This window comes from Pieris napi, chromosome 1 (genome assembly GCF_905475465.1).
Source record: "Pieris napi chromosome 1, ilPieNapi1.2, whole genome shotgun sequence".
Taxonomy (NCBI): domain Eukaryota; kingdom Metazoa; phylum Arthropoda; class Insecta; order Lepidoptera; family Pieridae; genus Pieris; species Pieris napi.
The window spans coordinates 2674675-2691004 of NC_062234.1; the positions used below are offsets into that span (position 1 = coordinate 2674675).

A 16330-nucleotide genomic window follows, 5' to 3' on the forward strand; every position below is an offset into this window, starting at 1 on the left:
ATCTATAGATATTAATAAGCACAGATTAAGGAAATAGCGGGAGATACATGTCAGAGTGCCATAGTGCAGACAGAAATGGCGGGAATTGGAGGCGGTATTTGCCAAATAAGGCACATAGATACCAACATCGTTACATAGATAATAAATAGCATGATAAATAATGTACCTAATATTATTATAAATTTTTATTAAAAACAGTTTACATGCCGTTGTGGACTTATTATGAAAAAGCAATCATTTTCTAATTAAAAACTGAAGGTTTGCGGAAAGGAGGTATAAATTACAAGAAATTTCTATAACAAGTACATCATTATTTTGTATTTACTCCTAATGTAAAAGGCTCTTTATTCGTACCTAGGTTTTGATCCTTATCGAAATAAATACCAACGTTTCACATAAGCTACAATTTAATGGCATAACCACCAAAAAAGCATGGTGGATTGGTGTGCTCCTGCCGTTTCTCTTAAATAGTTTACTACTATGTAATATAACAAAAATCTTAGCCACAGCAACGCTTGGCCGAGTCTACTAGTACTATATATATCTATAATCACAGTGAATATAACCCTTACAGAGTCAAGAGAAATCGCGAAGTGTTACTTCTTTGTCAAACACGTATTTCACACACAGGAGTCATAATACTTCGCTCTAAGTATTTATTATATACTAAGTGATGCATTTAATTATAATATTAAATATTTCATAAGCTCCATCTCTCATATTAAACTTAACCAATTGTTTCCTTTAAGAATGTATTTCCTTATATTTATAGGGGAAGTGAATAGCCAAACACAATGTGCCTAATAAAACTGACCGCCAAATTCCCAAGCTCCTATAGGCTTACATTTTTACTGCAACCGCCTTCATCCCTTCCGTTAGAACCACCCCTCGAGTGAGAGAGATAATGTTAAACAATTGCGTCTCTTTCCCTCAGTCCCAAAGTGATTTATGGTGTAAAAGACAGACTTAAAATCAGCCCAATATTTTTGTTATTTGGATGCATTTGGAATGGAATTATTTTTTTATAGAATAGGGACAAACGAGCCTACGTGACACCCAAAAATTACAGTCATTGCCTATGGACACCCATTTTTAGTGGGTGCGTTGCCGTTTGAGGAGTACACACTTACTTTGAACAGTTCCGAGAATCGATTCCACAGTTCGCTAGTTTGCAAAAGATAGTGTCTTAAATAGTGAAGCGGACTGTTGAAGACTTCCAGCAGGTGATGCTGATGAAATTTTGAATTCATACGGCTCGTGCGGAGTTTAGAGGCAGGAGAGATCAACCCAAACAATTCTTCAGAACACTCACCATAGAACACTTTGTAGAAAACGCATAGAGACGCAATGTCTCTGCGTAGAGAAAGAGAATCAAGCCGATCAGTAATACGTTGGATTGGCAATTCGACAAGCCCTTCGCTGAATTTGCTCATAAGTAAAAAGCTGGTATTTGGAAGTAATTAAATGTATGTCTGTCTCCGTTTACGGAGGTCAAAATTACAAAAAGACAACAATTTTATAATGACTTTGCCGTCAAATATAATTATATAAATAAAGATAAATGATATCGTTATCAGTTATATTTATTTATTTACACTTGCAGTAGTAAAGAATAATTAAATAAAAAGGAGGACTACTAGCGGCGTTATCGCTTTCGAGAGATTCCAGGCAACCACTGTAAGAATTAAAAAAATAAGTAAAAATCTTCAAGGTGTAATTAAAAATAAAATAAAATATTAATAAGTTTAATTGAAACGTCAACAACATTTTAGATGAAACATACAAATTATGTTGTAGGTATATCATTATCATAGGTCACCTCAAATTAAATAGCATATAAAAAAACAAATTAACTTTATCTTAAATTATTGTATATAGTTTCAACAACAAAATACCGAAGATAAATGTATTAATATTTGTGAGGAAGCTGAATTATGGCGCCCGTAAGAATCAAATACACTTTCAACGTGGACGCCAAATAGATAAAATCTTTAAGATTCATTTATTGATACAAAATTTTTAAGTTAATAAAGCGTACTGATGATTTCTTGATGCAAAACTATCAACTCAGTTGAGACCGTCTTATCGCATGCAACATTGATACTGGTGTACGATATTGCTATCTAGTTGCCAGGTCACTTAGTAATTACTGATATAATCTAAATACCGCGGAATATATTTGTTCGCGTTGTACACCAGTTTGGTTTTTGTAGCCAGTAGAAATGAGACTTTGAATGTTCTTTCTTTGGTTATCATCAGAACCCTCTTCCGACGGCTAAACAATATTTTTTTATTAAGACAATTCACACCAATTGACCTAGTCCCATGCTTATTTATTTATTTTATTTATTACCACTTCGTTGCAAAAAACAATAAATCAAACACAATACAAAAAAAAAATTATAAGGGATGCAACGGGCGGCCTTATCGCTAATAAGCGATCTCTTCCAGGCAACCCTAGTTAAAGAAAAAATTAAAAAAAAAGAAACATAGCTTAGCTGGTGAAACTTGTGTTATGGGTACTAGGCAACGGATATATACACATATTATAGATAGATAGACATATAAATACATATTTAAACACACAAGACCTAAGCACACCACCCAATGCTCATCACATCGATGTTCGTCTCAGCCGGGGATCGAACCCGGGACCCATGGATTCGCAGTCGGCGTACTAACCACTAGACAAATGAGTCGTCATAGAAGCTACTTTAGCTACAGAAAACTAGTTGCAGAAATGTGTGCGCTCCCTGTCCTCAATTACGCTACTCAAAAAGATATGTATGTACTATGTAATTGAAAACATAGGTCATGGGCTTATCAGCGCATGATATCCTACAATGTTCGTAAGATAAAAATGCATACATTTACGTCAATAGCCGAATGAATGAAGAGGCAGCAATAAATGGTGAAAAGCATTTTATTTTACGTAAGTACATTGGACAGGACAAAAACCTATTGGTTTTTTTTACGACGTTTCACGATACAAAAAGAAGATTTAGTTTAAGTGTGACTAAATACGTCAAAATTATGTTGTACTGGAGTCATAGCGTTGTGGTGGTGTTGGGTTAGAGCGCTTAGCCACTAGGCAACACTAGTAAGTAAAATAAAATCATTCAATGCATACAAGCAATAGAAATTAAAGAATGGACCTGGACTTTGGGAGCTGGAATGAAATTCCGTTGAACTTTTTGTTGTTTTGGTTCTAGTTATATGATTTTGTATTTTTACATAACAACTCTACAATTGCCGCTTTAATTTAATTTTTAGTTTTTAAATCGAGCATCTAGTAAAAAACACTTGCCAGTTAGCGGCAGGGTTTCTTGCCAGTTAGCGGCATTTTGAGACACGCAATTTAAAGCCATATTGGACGTTCATAACTACAAAACTTGCCTAAATGAATGTAAACAATAAACACAAGTTAAAAGTACCCATAACTGACGAACATGCATGCATGGTCATCCGACGAGAAAAAGATGATTTAGATAAATAAAGAATAAAAAAGATTTTTTAGTGGAAATAGATATAATGTGTATAGACCCTTATCGTGTAACTGTTTTGCCTACGTACCTCACGTTCTACGTATCAATCAGTTTGTTATAATGGAATATGTAGCACGGTAATGCTCTGAGATGTATAATATTAACCCAAGAAGCTCAAGAAGATCCCCCAACGAAGCCCTGAACTGCAAGAACAGCGTTTGTCTATGAGCGCATTTTTTCGATTTAACTCTAAAGGAAATCGTTTTCGTGTTTCTTGCCAGTTCTCTTCCGTTCGCCCTTGTTATAAGAACTGGCAGAACTGGTGTCATTTAAATAAATGTTATTTTAAATTAACGGGACGCAAAATTAATTGAAGATTTTATACTTTTAAAAAGAAAAATTTATCAAGGAAAACAGTTTGGCGACAAGGGTCATAGCGGCGATTTTATGGAATATAATATGAACTAGTGAATTGGTTTTAAATAATTTTATGCTTTGCTAAATGTCTACATAGGTCTACATTATGTTAACATAGGCCTACATTAAATAAGATATAGAAAGTCTGATATATGGCCAAAATAGTAACAGTCTTACGAGGCGGCTGCGCGCATCATCAAGGGCTAAATGCCCGCACCTATACCGCCCTGTATTAGCAGGGCGCAAGCCAACACACCACCGAAAGGGGCACACGCCCCGAACGAGCCTACACACCCCCATCGAGGGACATAAGCATCGAAAAGTCTTAAGATATATTTAACAGAAATTCGGTCGATTAAAATATTTTCGCGAAGACAATATTTTACGACATCCCTACGTTAATAGATAACTAAATTTTTGGATTTTGTTTAATATACAATTTGTGTATACTCTTGTATGATGGATTCTTGATTAAAATGGCTTATTCAAAGAAATAGTACAATGCTGCGCCGTCGGATTAGAATTCGTACTGACGTAGTAATCACATATTTACAAGAACACATGTATAAAATGCATAAATTATATCAATATTAATCATTAAACCGGAATTTAAAATTATAAATATCTCGGAAAATTCTGAAGAATATTATTAAATAAACAAAAAACAACAAATACTGTATAATATTTTTATGGAAATCAACTTGCTATAATCATTCTTAAAAGGCCGGCAACGCACTTGCGAGCCTTCTGACCATCAAGTGAGCTTCCTACCCGTTTGCCTCCTATTACAATAAACTTTATTTAAATTGTTTTTACTTAACAAAAAATACCAAGAAACACAATCTTAAAATATTCAATTTAAAAGATATTTTACGGAAGTAAGAGTTGGCCTTTTGGTTTGAGCGGGCGACTCTCTCCCTGAAGTTGAACCCCAGATACCAATAGACCCGTTAATAAGGCATTAGACCCAAAAATCTACGTGTATCAGTAGACTAGTAAGTAGAGACTGATCGCTAATTGCCTATTAAAAAAATATATTACGAAACAAAGCATTTAAAGCCCAGACACAAAAGGCTGTATCGTTTTTTTTTGAAAGTATGAATAAAACATCTTTTATAAAAAAGGAACAAAGACAAAATTACTTTGAGTGAATCGCTGATACTCCTAATGCCAATCCGAACTTACGAAAAATGTAAGGTGTAATTTAATTACACAAAAATACCGCCAAGTAATCGTTGAGCTATAAGAATTATTTAGGGGCGAGTTTTATAATACAATAAATAACAATTTATAGGTTAATCATAATTATAGGGCGATATCGCATGATATGTCACTTCACATCACTGATTAAACAATTTTTACTCTCATAAATCAGCAACAAATTACTTAATACACAACGTATTTGTAATTTTAAATATTGCATACTTTCTATTGTATAAAAATATATATTTAAAACAAAACATTTAAGTGTGTAAATTGCCAAAAGTGGCAAAAACTAAAGCGCGAAGTTTATGATAAACACGCGACTTAGAGGACGCGTTTGTCAAAATAATATCGGTAAAATCGTATTTATTTCATGGCGTAACTAATTTATGTTTTAAAATACTTTTTTTAAATATACAAATTAGTAATATAAAAATAGATATCAAAATAGTAATATAATAAGAATAATGTACCTGCATAATCTATGTAAATAAAGTTTAGAAATTAGACGCCGGTTTTCCTGAACCTTATAAATTCTCGATATAAATTATTTTTATTATTAAATATTATTAATGTTTGTATTTAAAAAGTTAAGTACGACAATAAACAACTTCAAATAACTGACAATGGACATTAAAATTAATCTGTTGATTTACTCAAACGTTTACGTATTGAAACATTTAAATAATTGCGAGGTACACTAGTATATTAATATAGACCTCAATTAATTATGATATGAATTCAAATCAAATGTAGAGTTCTAGGAACTCTCTGGTCGTCGATCAGAGTAATTAATTAGGTTCATCGTTCAGGTAACATGAAAATAGTCAAGTGTGTGTGTACCTAATGTGTAATTATTTCGGAAATTCATACGGGCGTTTCTATTATCATTATTGCATTTTAAAACTTATTTTCGCTGATTTAGATCCAATGTACATCGATATTTCAATAATCGCTGTTTTAATTAATCGATTGATAATAACACAAAACACGTGGCCCAGACGCAGGCAAACATTAAACAGCTGACAATCGCCGTTATCTTTATCAAAGAAATTGCACTGACCGGGCTGTTGTGGCGGGAGAAGCGGTGGCATAGTTGGCTGCGGAGGAACTTGGGGAACAGGCGCGTGCACGTGCGGCGACACTCCCGGGGATCCCGGCACCGAACCCACTGAACTACTCGAGCCTATAGACCGCGGGGCGGGAACCACTGGGCTCCTCGGAGCTTTCACTATAGGCGGCTCCGGTCTATCCAATTCTAGCCCGGGCGGTGGACCGCCGGTCTCTATAGCCCGCGCTCTAGCTTCGTCCTGCGCCTGAGCACGTCTCAAAGCCGTTTGGAGCGCCATAACGCGCTGTCTGTCGGCAGTCAAACGGCATTTCTCACAATTGCAGTAGCGATATTTGCAGTAGCGTTTGTGACCCTTCAGCTCGATCTTGAGCCGATGGTTCCGGCACCTGGCGCAATTTGGTGGCGCACGGGGAACTCCGGAACTGGAGGTGCCGGGTTCAGAGCGTTCCTCGCAATCGTCAGGCGAGCGGCGCCTCCACGCACCCACGGAGACCATGGCTGGTGGTAACGCGATATACGCGACGTGTGGATAAAGACACACGCAACGCGACGCGCGGTCACGATGCAACTGATTGCCGTGCGGCTGCCTCCGCCGCCCCACCCCACACGTCTCCCGTCATGCATTTATTACAGTGAAACGCGATGCACTTCGCAATTTATTTGCGAATCGAGTTTTTTATATAGGAGAATTGTGAGCTTGTAAATCTCGTTACCTAGGAGACGTAATTTTATTATGTACTCATAGTGTATTCTAAAATTTCTTATTAAGTAATAATTTTTCAAATTAGAATTTTCTCTACATACTTTTGTTCTACTTTCATACTTATTACAGTACTATAGATATTTCCTCTAACATAGGCTATATATAACATAGGCCATATTACTGAAAAAAATCCGCCATAAAGTCTTTAGGTGCGTTTAATATAACTAATAACTATTTGTTTAGGGCATATGAGACATGAAGTTATACGACAAATATATATTAAACGACATGTCTTCAACGTTTTTTTACTTATTATCATTTTTAGCAGCGTGAGATAAAGGAGGACGTAATGACAGTACGAAAAGAAATGCTTATGTGGTTTGACAAGACAATCGTGGACGGTGATTGGTAGACCGTGTCGCAAATACCTGGACCAATTCAAAGATACTAGAGAATGAATATAAGTGCGTGCGTACAAAGTACACATGTCAGAAGTGAAACTTCGTTGGCAAACTAATTTTAAGTCTTGTTCACATTTATACAAATCTTAAACTTTAGATTTTCGAAACTTAGACGGAGAGCAAAAGGAAGATATGTTAGGAATTTAATTAATTTAATTGTCATTAAAATATTAAGTGTCGAAAATTAACACAAATTACAATTTTTTTTTTAAATTTATTTCTTCGATAATAAAAACACGTGGCATTCAGATGTGAGATTCAGTCATTTGAGATTTAGTAAATGGTTTTGTATTAAATATAAAATACTAATATTTCATTGATTCTCTTTACGAAATTTTGTTGCCCCTTGTCACTCTCTCTCTTAAATCAGTCTCAATCGCTCTCTCCCTTTTCTTCGACAAAAACGCAATTTCCGTAAAAAATTACCTCATGCGCCTAAATAAGTTTCACTTCAATAAAAATATTATTTATCTTGTAACTTTTTAAATATTATTAGTAAATCGGGCTATATTTTAGTTATTGGCCTTAAATTAGACAGGATTGTTCAAAATCGGCCAATTAATTAAAACAAAGATCACGATAATAAAGTCTCACTGCCTGTGGCTCTCTAAACATCGCGTGTAACACCTACAGACGCAAACTCGTTGAGACGACGCCAATTTGTCTATGTGTGTCTATTGTGCATGTATTCTACGTCCTACGTAACAGATTACGTGTATGTGCGTATTCTGTCATTTGTTTAATTTCTAAATTCCAGATATCTAAAAAGGTTTGTAAGGTCAATAATCTGGGCTAAACAGGTCCATATTTTTTAGTTGCAGTACTGCTGTTGATATCCGATTAACATATAGATTATGCAAAAATCCGTCCGAGAATTACTTTCGAAGTATAGCGGACATCCGAATTCGACGGACAGCTATGGAAAATCCGTAATTTGGTTTCTATAGAGAGATCTTGGACCCGCTGACCAAGCTAGAGAGAAAGCTAGAGAGAAGAAGAAATAATAAACAACGTTTGCCATGTATATTATTTCTAGAAAACATTTTTTAGTTCAATAAAAATAACTATCTACTAATAATAAAAAATAGGGGTTGATCGTAGAGAGGTAAACATTAAGAGTTGTATGTATTTTTGTATGGTGTGTCATAAGAAAATAAAATTTTATCTGAAAACTTAAAAATACAAATTGAGGACCACCCTTAACATTTAGGGGTTTGAAAGAGCCGAGCCGATTCTCAGACTTACTGAATATGCATAAAAAATACATAAGAATCGGTCGAGCCGTTTCGGAGGAGTCAGGGAACTAACATTGTGACACGAGATTTTTTTATGTACAAAAATTTCGAACATAGAAAATTCCAGCCAGGATTCGAATGCACGACCTCAAGTTTAAGTAGGTACACCGTATAAAAGTTAATAGAAAGAAATATGTACCACAAGGAACGGTTCGGTACACAATCTTATACTAGTATAATAAGTGCTGAGTACATACTACATACCTCGTTATAATGTCCCCTTACCAAGAGAAAAGGCACATAATATTGTTAGCCGTGAGGAGTTAAAGAAATTCTATTAGTTTGGGAACAAAGACTTAGACCTTGCCTCACAATAGTTCACAAAAACGCACAAAACACTCACTATAAAATTCTAAATTGAGGACGGACATATTAACAAAAACTATATATCAAAATAAAAAATGTGTGCGTGTACTAGGTGTACACACGTAAGAAGTGAAACTTCTTTATGACCTTATTTTTCGAAAAATGATCTACTATATGCAACTTAACGAAATTGGTTAAATGAAGTTTAAAAAAGGCTATTATTAAAAGGCTTTTATTATCATAGACATGAATACAAATACAATTATTTCATTTTACCTTATTACTACTAAGATTATTACAGAATTTCATTAATTGTAATAGAATTATTACTATCATTGTTATCGTTATTGTATATTTTTGTTATTAATGGCTTCGAATCTCTTCGGATCAACCGTGGTAGGGACAAGAAAAAGATGGCGCGTAACCGAAAAACGTGACGATTTGCTACAAAATTTCTCTCATACGTCGATAAAAAATTCATTTTAACGCCGAGAAAGAAGTTTGACTTCAAAAAGCAACATGGCGCGTAACGGAAAAATGTGACGCGTAACGAAAAAATGTTACACTAAATTTTTTTCCAACCCCGATAAAGAAGTTTCACTTCAAAAATGTGTAACGTAACCCGAGTCTCAACAATGTCTAGCCAAAAAATGTGACGATCGGCCGATTAAAAATATTTTGGATCACACTCATCAAATTTTTATACTAAAATTATGTATTTCGAACCAAATTATTCTGAAATTTTGACACGTCTCTTGATCTGCTGGCTAATCGGAGTTTATCGGCAGGGCTCTTAATGTTGCTCGTAGTTATCTAGTGCAGCTTGCTATTTGCTAATACATATACTACACAGATACTGCTGACACTTATTACATATAAATTTACATACACATCCCACAGTCAATTGCTAGATGAACACAAAAGGTTTTACATTATTTATTTGTATTATCGGTATTATCATGTATATTACATGTGTTAAACGATAATTTATTTAAAATACTAGCTGGCCTGGCGAATATCGTACCGCCTAACAGTCGATTCTTTATTTTTTGAAGTGAAACTTCTTTATCGGGTTGGAAAAAAATTTAGTGTAACATTTTTACGTTATGCGTCACATTTTTCGGTTACGCGTCACATGTTTCGGTTACGCGTCACATTTGACCGTTACGCGCGTCTTTTTCTTGTCCCTACCACGGTTGATTCAAAGAGATTCTAAACCATTAATAACAAAAATGTATAAGAACGATAACAATGATACTAAAAATTCTATTACAATTTATGAAATTCTGTAATAATCTTAGTGGTAATAAGGTAAAATGAAATAATTGTATTATTTTTATTCAAGTCTGTGATATTAAAAGCCTTTTGTTAAACTTTATCTAATTTAACTTTATTTAACCAATTTCTGTAAAGTTGCATATGCATAGGTACATAATTTTTCGAAAAATAAGGTCATAAAGAAGTTTCACTTCTAACGTGTGTACACTAGTACACGCATATTTTTTTAATACTTATTCTGCTATTCGGGACACCGGTCTAGCTAGTAAGATAAAAAAAGAAAGTTGATACTACAACAAATACATTATGTCAAAACACAAAAATTTACCTTCCCGGAACCCCTCCACTAACACTTGAACTTAATGATATGGTATTAAAGTTCAAATTGCCTTTAAATATTATTACGTATATTTTATATGGGAATATAGAAAAGTGTTGTTTTTAGACTTTTTCACTCATTTTTTTTAATTTTTCTCTCCGTGGGAACCATCCTCTTACTTCAAGGATTATTATAAAAAAAGAATCAGACAAATCGGTCAAGCCGTTTTCATGTTATGTCGTGACAACGGAAAACGGGTTTCATTTTTATATATACAGATTAAGATCCTATTAGGGTTATTTTCTAGTCATACATTTTCTAAGTCTCGATTCTAAGAGAAGATTATTAAGATTAACGTTTCTTTTCGTAATATTTTCGTTTCGTTTTTAGTATTAATTGTATTTTATTTAACTCTCTTGTTCATAAACATTTTAAAATCTCTACTGTGGTGTAGGCATAATGGTTATTGGTGTTCTCTGTACTTTTAGTTTAAATCCTACTAATATTATAAACGCGAAAGTTTGTAAGTATGGGTGGATGTTTGTTACTCTTTCACGTAAAAACTACCGATTGGATTTTAATGAAACTTTACAATAATATAGCTTTTACATCAGGATTACACATAGGCTACAATTTATAAAGATATTGTAAAAATTGTCTAAAATATGAAGCAGAAGAAAATCTACCTTCTGCGAGCCATTCCGCTATACGCTGCCAAGACCGCTAGAGTCACACATATGTAATATATGATGGAAATGTTTAGCTTAAATAGTCTAGCTACAAAAAAGCCCGCCAAAGACTACATAGATCTATAACTTATGTGTAAGCCATTATAGCCAAAATAGTTAACAATAACTGCAATAAAAATTAATAATTTATTTCAAATGCACATTTGGTAGTAATAAATTGATTCCTAAATGGAAATAGATACTTTTATCGCTTCTGGTATTTAAAGTAGATAAAATATGTCTTTCACGCTACATAATTCGGAAAAATATTATTTCAATCCTGCGCAAACGAAGTCGCGGGCACCAGCTAGTATAATTTTGTAATCTAGTAAAAAATTAGTTAAAAATAATATACAAAATAGTTGTAGATACTTAAATATCTTAATATTCAATAAACCCTAAACCTAATCTAATCTAAGGGTGAGATCTATAGTCCGCACTTGGACTTTACTCTGACTTAACTATCGAGCTAAGACACAGTCGGTATTTATAGAGCAAACTGCGAATCCCTCCCTAGTGTTGGCTTAGCTTAATCTCAAGTCCACGAAATCGACGACTTACCAAAAACTTTGACTATAAGCCTAACAAAAATAATGGCCTAAAATTTGCTCTACCATCATATCTTTTACTGGACTTTTTATTTTTGTCGGTTTTTAATGAACGGTGTTGCCATTTGGTATCAGAGTTCCATAGACTTTGGGAAAAATAGAATTTGAATTCAAAGAAATTTTAAATGATCTTGATAAATACCTATGAAATGCATGAAATAAAATAATTACACATTATTATGGTATCTATTGTTGTTTATTTACATTATTTATATAAGTGTTCAACCCCATTTTTGAGAGATCTTATAAATAACTGGTGTGATATCGTATCTGTCATCTGGCAGCACTGGCATATGTTGACAACAAAATTCAAACTACATAATATAAGCAAACCAACTTCGTCTCTCGCTAATCGCTTCACATCCGTTGACCGTTATTTTCGATTACCTGAATCTTCTACCTTTTATTACCTGACGACCTTGCTTGCTCAACGGATTTTGTACCTGCTTAAACGACTGACCACGGCTATTCTCACTCGGACCGGACTCGCTCACAAAAAATGGATAAAAAAAAACAGAAGCCTTACTCGGAATATGAGAGGCAACTGCTTGTACAGTTGGTTCAGTCAAAGATTGGCATTCTAGAGAACAGGAAGACGGACGCCGTTTCCCAAAAAAAGAAACACGAGGCTTGGGAAGAATTAGCAATAGAATTTAATAACTCTAACGTGTCACATACTGTAAGTAATCCACCAACATACACTATCTATAAATATCAATATGCTGTACGATAATTACAAAGATAGATATATAACTAGAGTATAGTTAGGTACAAGGATAGAATGAGCCAAAGCCAAAGCAATGCTAATGTAACCTTGGTGGTAAATTTTGGTTTGATAAAATTTTCATGTTTGTCATATGAACTTTTATATTTCAGTACAATTTTTTTTCGATTTTAGGCTGATTCTAAACAATTAAAAAAGATGTGGCAAAATATGAAGGCAAAAGCTAGGGATGCCAAAACCCTTGAAGCCCAAAGGAAGAGGACAGGAGGAGGACCAGCACCGCCTGAAATGGGGCCAATGGACACTCAAGTGATTGCAGTCATGCCACAAATAATGCCATCAATAGATGTGCCAATAGACTGTGACACATTAACTACAGTAGAAGGTAAGATCATTTCCCAAAGATATAATTCCTCATCATTTTCAACCAACTCACATCCACTGCTAAACATAGGCCTCTCCCAAAGTATGTGACAACACTCTGTTCTCACCCCTACCAGACTTCTGGACAGGTATATTAGTTGACCTGCATGTTATCTTATTCTAACCAATAAAAGACATACCTATATGATAACTTATTTGACTGTTTACTTTTATAGCTGGTACTGGTTATGACAACGACGGTGAAAGCTGGAGACCAAAGAGGGCAAGAGTGTCCAGTATAGAGGCCACACTTGAATCTGTAATTCAGCCGGGAACAAGCCAGGACTGGACTGATGAAGCTGGGTTAACGGAAACCAGTGTTGAGGTCACCACTAAAAGTGAACCCTCTCAGCTATCAGCTACACCATCAGCGATCAGAAAAAATAAAACTTCATTTGAGGATATTAAAAAAAAATTGCTGTGGCAAGAGTTAGACAACAACAAAAAAAAATTTGAGATAGAAGTGGAACACATGAAACTAAAAAATCAGTTAGAAATCGAATTTCTTCGACATAAATATAAATTAGAACTAGAAATTTTACAGTTTAAAAAAGAATCTGAAAATAAATGATTAAAATGAAACAATTTTTGTTTTAATTTTCTTTATTACCAAACCAACCTAGTTAAATTGTGCAATCACAGATTGCCGGAATGCTAGACCTGTAGTAGATCTTTCATTGTTTCTGTGTTGTTCGACTTCTGGTGTTTGATCAGTAAGATCACCATCGTCATAAACATCCCCTCTCTGTATACCTATATTATGTAATACAGCACAAGCTATAATTATGTTGCTGGTATTTGTCAATTTTGATCGTAGTCCTCTCTGCAAACATGGAAATTTCTTTTTCCACACTCCGAAAAACCTTTCAACAATATTCCTAGTTCTCAATTGAGAATAATTATAATTATTGTCAGCTCTTGTTTGTGGATTCAAAAGTGGTGTTAACATGAAGTTCAGTGCTGGATAGCCGCTGTCACCTACTAAAACTCCTTCTAGTTCACCATTTACCAGTCTTGCATACGCCTGGCTGTTTCTAAATATCCTGCTGTCGTGTGAACTTCCAGGCCACCTAGTCACTATATCAAATATTTCGAGATCAGGCCCTATTATAGCTTGCACATTTACAGAAAAATACCCTTTTCTATTCCTGTATGCTTCAGAGTGGGTGATACCTCTGGGTCTATTAATTTTAATGTGGGTACAGTCAATAGCTCCGATTATATTATTTAGGCCATGGTGCGTATTAGATTTTCCTAATTCTTCAAACTTCCTTTTGACTGTGGTCATATTTCTTGGAAAATTCACAAATCTAGGAAGTAATTTACTCAACTCTGCGGAAACTTTATTTACAATTAAGCACACTGAAGATTGGCTTATGCTGTTCAAATCACCACACACCATCTGTAATTTCAAGGAATAATTATTAGTTACATATATGTTATGCTTCTGAAAGTCAGAAGACAAATGTCTTCAACCAGTGTGTCCTGCCAATGATGATGCATGGTGAAGAAACATCACTGACACTGGTTAAGCGAGCAATGGGGAGAGCTATGCTTGGTATTTCTCTGAAGGATCAAATTAGAAATGAGGTGATCCGTCAGAAAACAAAGGATACCAATATAGCTGTCTGTAAGGTGAACTGGCAATAACAATTTGTCCGATAGTGACCTAGAACAAGCAAAAATAGCATGGGACGCATTCTGGCCCACTGGACTGACAATCTGAAAGTACTGTCTATATCAAATCGAAAAACAATACATATTTATGACCACAATATTACCTGAAAACATCCAGTTGCATAAAACCTTAATGCAATAAGTATTTGCAATTGCGGTAGAATTGGCAATCCTCTGTTATTAAAAGGTTGTAAGTTTGTAATTATCAGTGGCAGGATCACATTTAGTACCGTGTGTTTAAAAAAACGGTACCTTCTTTTAAATTCATTCTCACTGTACAGCTCGAAAGGATTTTGGTTGTATTCGTTCCGAACATATAGCTTAGGCATACGGGGATTCATATCGGCTGCAGTTCCTAACGTTTCAATGTTTTCTATTGAAGTTAGAACTCTCTCTATATTCTCCATTGTCACTTTCGATATTGAAAATTCGTATCAAAGCCAAAACACAAAACGTCACAGTCCTTCAGGAAAGCGTAGGTCTTAAGTAGGTATACGGGATCGGTACAGGTCCAAGTCACAAAGCCAGTCGTTGTTTTAATAAATATTTATATGCTCAAACAAACAGAAACAGAGAAGTGAAAAAGCGGTTGAAACTTTTGAATTGTTGATACAAGTTCTCTGTTGCTGTTGCCAAAACAATGCGATCCGTTCTACGTAACAAAATTATTGCCATCTTTAAATACATTTTCTAAAGGTTACTCGTAAATTTCTAGTTATTGCAATAATAAAATAAATAAATACATAAATAACAATAAATTGAAGATATATGTGTACCGTTTTAGATGTTTAAATATTTGTTATTGTTTACTTTTTTAAAGGATAATAAACAAAGTATTGCATGAAATGAAACATCAATTTGTATTTTGACATTTGCTGTCTTAGCTTGGGCTTAGCTTAATCTAACCGTTAAAATGTCTATAAATACGAAATCATAGTTTAACCTTAGTGTACACTAAGCAAAGTTTTTCGTAAGGTAAGTCTGAGCAAAGTCCAAGTGCGGACTATAGATCTCACCCTAAGATTCAGAGAGGCTTAGCTTATCACTCCCGTAAGTGAAACACGTTTTGCATATGATATTTTATTTTTATTGTTGGGAAGTCAATTTATTACACCGCGGGGCAACTTGACGCGGAGAGTGTGGGCCCAAACCCAACAGCTCCATCTGCTCAGATTGCAGGCACTTTAACAGTTTCTCTTAAAACTGCTGCGCTACCGCGAGCCCAACTTCCAAGCCCAAGGTTCAAAGGTCACAGTGTAGTACGTGCGTACTCTATCTCGACGGCCTTCTTAGCGTTGAGGGTCAGGGCGATATACTGAAACCATAGCCCAGTTCCGACTGAATATTGGTATATCTTTTGATTGACGGTGATACCAGCATATATGGGTTTAAATTTAGAAATATATGTTTGAGAATAGAGTAATTAATACGTGTAATACATCCGCTCATAAATGGTTTCTGACAAAACATCGCATTCATTTGTTTCAACTCCTTGACACCACGGGTCTAGAAGACTGAATAGGACAAAACCATTTGAACTAGTGAATTAGAGTTAGTCTTAAGTGCTAAACAGTGAGTGAAAAAATAAAACACAAGAACAGAGTGTTTTCAATTTATTACCTAGAGAATTT

The 16330-nt window shown here is 34.7% G+C and overlaps 3 protein-coding genes across 8 annotated transcripts in view; 1 reads left to right on the top strand and 2 right to left on the bottom strand.

Annotated features, from left to right (window-relative positions):
* The window catches only part of LOC125062535 (protein doublesex-like), a 146685-nt gene extending 139929 nt beyond the window's left edge, over window positions 1–6756 (bottom strand). For 4 of the 5 annotated variants that reach the window (XM_047668938.1, XM_047669394.1, XM_047669247.1 and 1 more), the window contains exon 1: window positions 6169–6756. In XM_047668938.1, coding sequence (XP_047524894.1) covers window positions 6169–6673 — 505 coding nt within the window. In that variant the 5' untranslated portion in view covers window positions 6674–6756. The remainder of the gene's footprint in view (window positions 1–6168) is intronic. The other variant, XR_007119450.1, reaches the window with a different exon arrangement.
* Window positions 6757–11681: 4925 nt separating this feature from the next.
* LOC125063186 (myb/SANT-like DNA-binding domain-containing protein 3) lies at window positions 11682–13607 on the top strand. Of its 2 annotated transcripts, none has more exons than XR_007119487.1 (3): window positions 11682–12554; window positions 12752–12984; window positions 13199–13607. XR_007119487.1 is itself a non-coding variant. In XM_047669523.1 (3 exons), the coding sequence occupies exons 1-3, from the start codon at window positions 12375–12377 to the stop codon at window positions 13591–13593; spliced, it is 786 nt and encodes a 261-aa protein (XP_047525479.1). In that variant the 5' UTR covers window positions 11682–12374; the 3' UTR covers window positions 13594–13607. The 2 variants fall into 2 exon arrangements, 1 of the variants encoding a protein (XP_047525479.1); XM_047669523.1 differs by having other exon boundaries at window positions 12774–12984.
* Window positions 13608–15472, bottom strand: LOC125061798 (putative nuclease HARBI1). Its single transcript, XM_047667696.1, has 2 exons — window positions 14804–15472; window positions 13608–14424 (listed from the first exon to the last, which is right to left on the bottom strand). The coding sequence occupies exons 1-2, from the start codon at window positions 15104–15106 to the stop codon at window positions 13642–13644; spliced, it is 1086 nt and encodes a 361-aa protein (XP_047523652.1). The 5' UTR covers window positions 15107–15472; the 3' UTR covers window positions 13608–13641.
* Between the last annotated feature and the right edge of the window lie 858 nt (window positions 15473–16330).

Coding starts and splice junctions, on each gene's coding strand:
- LOC125063186 (XM_047669523.1), top strand. CDS start 12,375: ATGGATAAAAAAAAACAGAAGCCTTACTCGGAATATGAGAGGCAACTG. Junction 12,555..12,773: donor ACTCTAACGTGTCACATACT/GTAAGTAATCCA, acceptor TTTCGATTTTAG/GCTGATTCTAAACAATTAAA. Junction 12,985..13,198: donor CACATTAACTACAGTAGAAG/GTAAGATCATTT, acceptor TTACTTTTATAG/CTGGTACTGGTTATGACAAC.
- LOC125061798 (XM_047667696.1), bottom strand. CDS start 15,106: ATGGAGAATATAGAGAGAGTTCTAACTTCAATAGAAAACATTGAAACG. Junction 14,425..14,803: donor ATGCAACTGGATGTTTTCAG/GTAATATTGTGG, acceptor TTGAAATTACAG/ATGGTGTGTGGTGATTTGAA.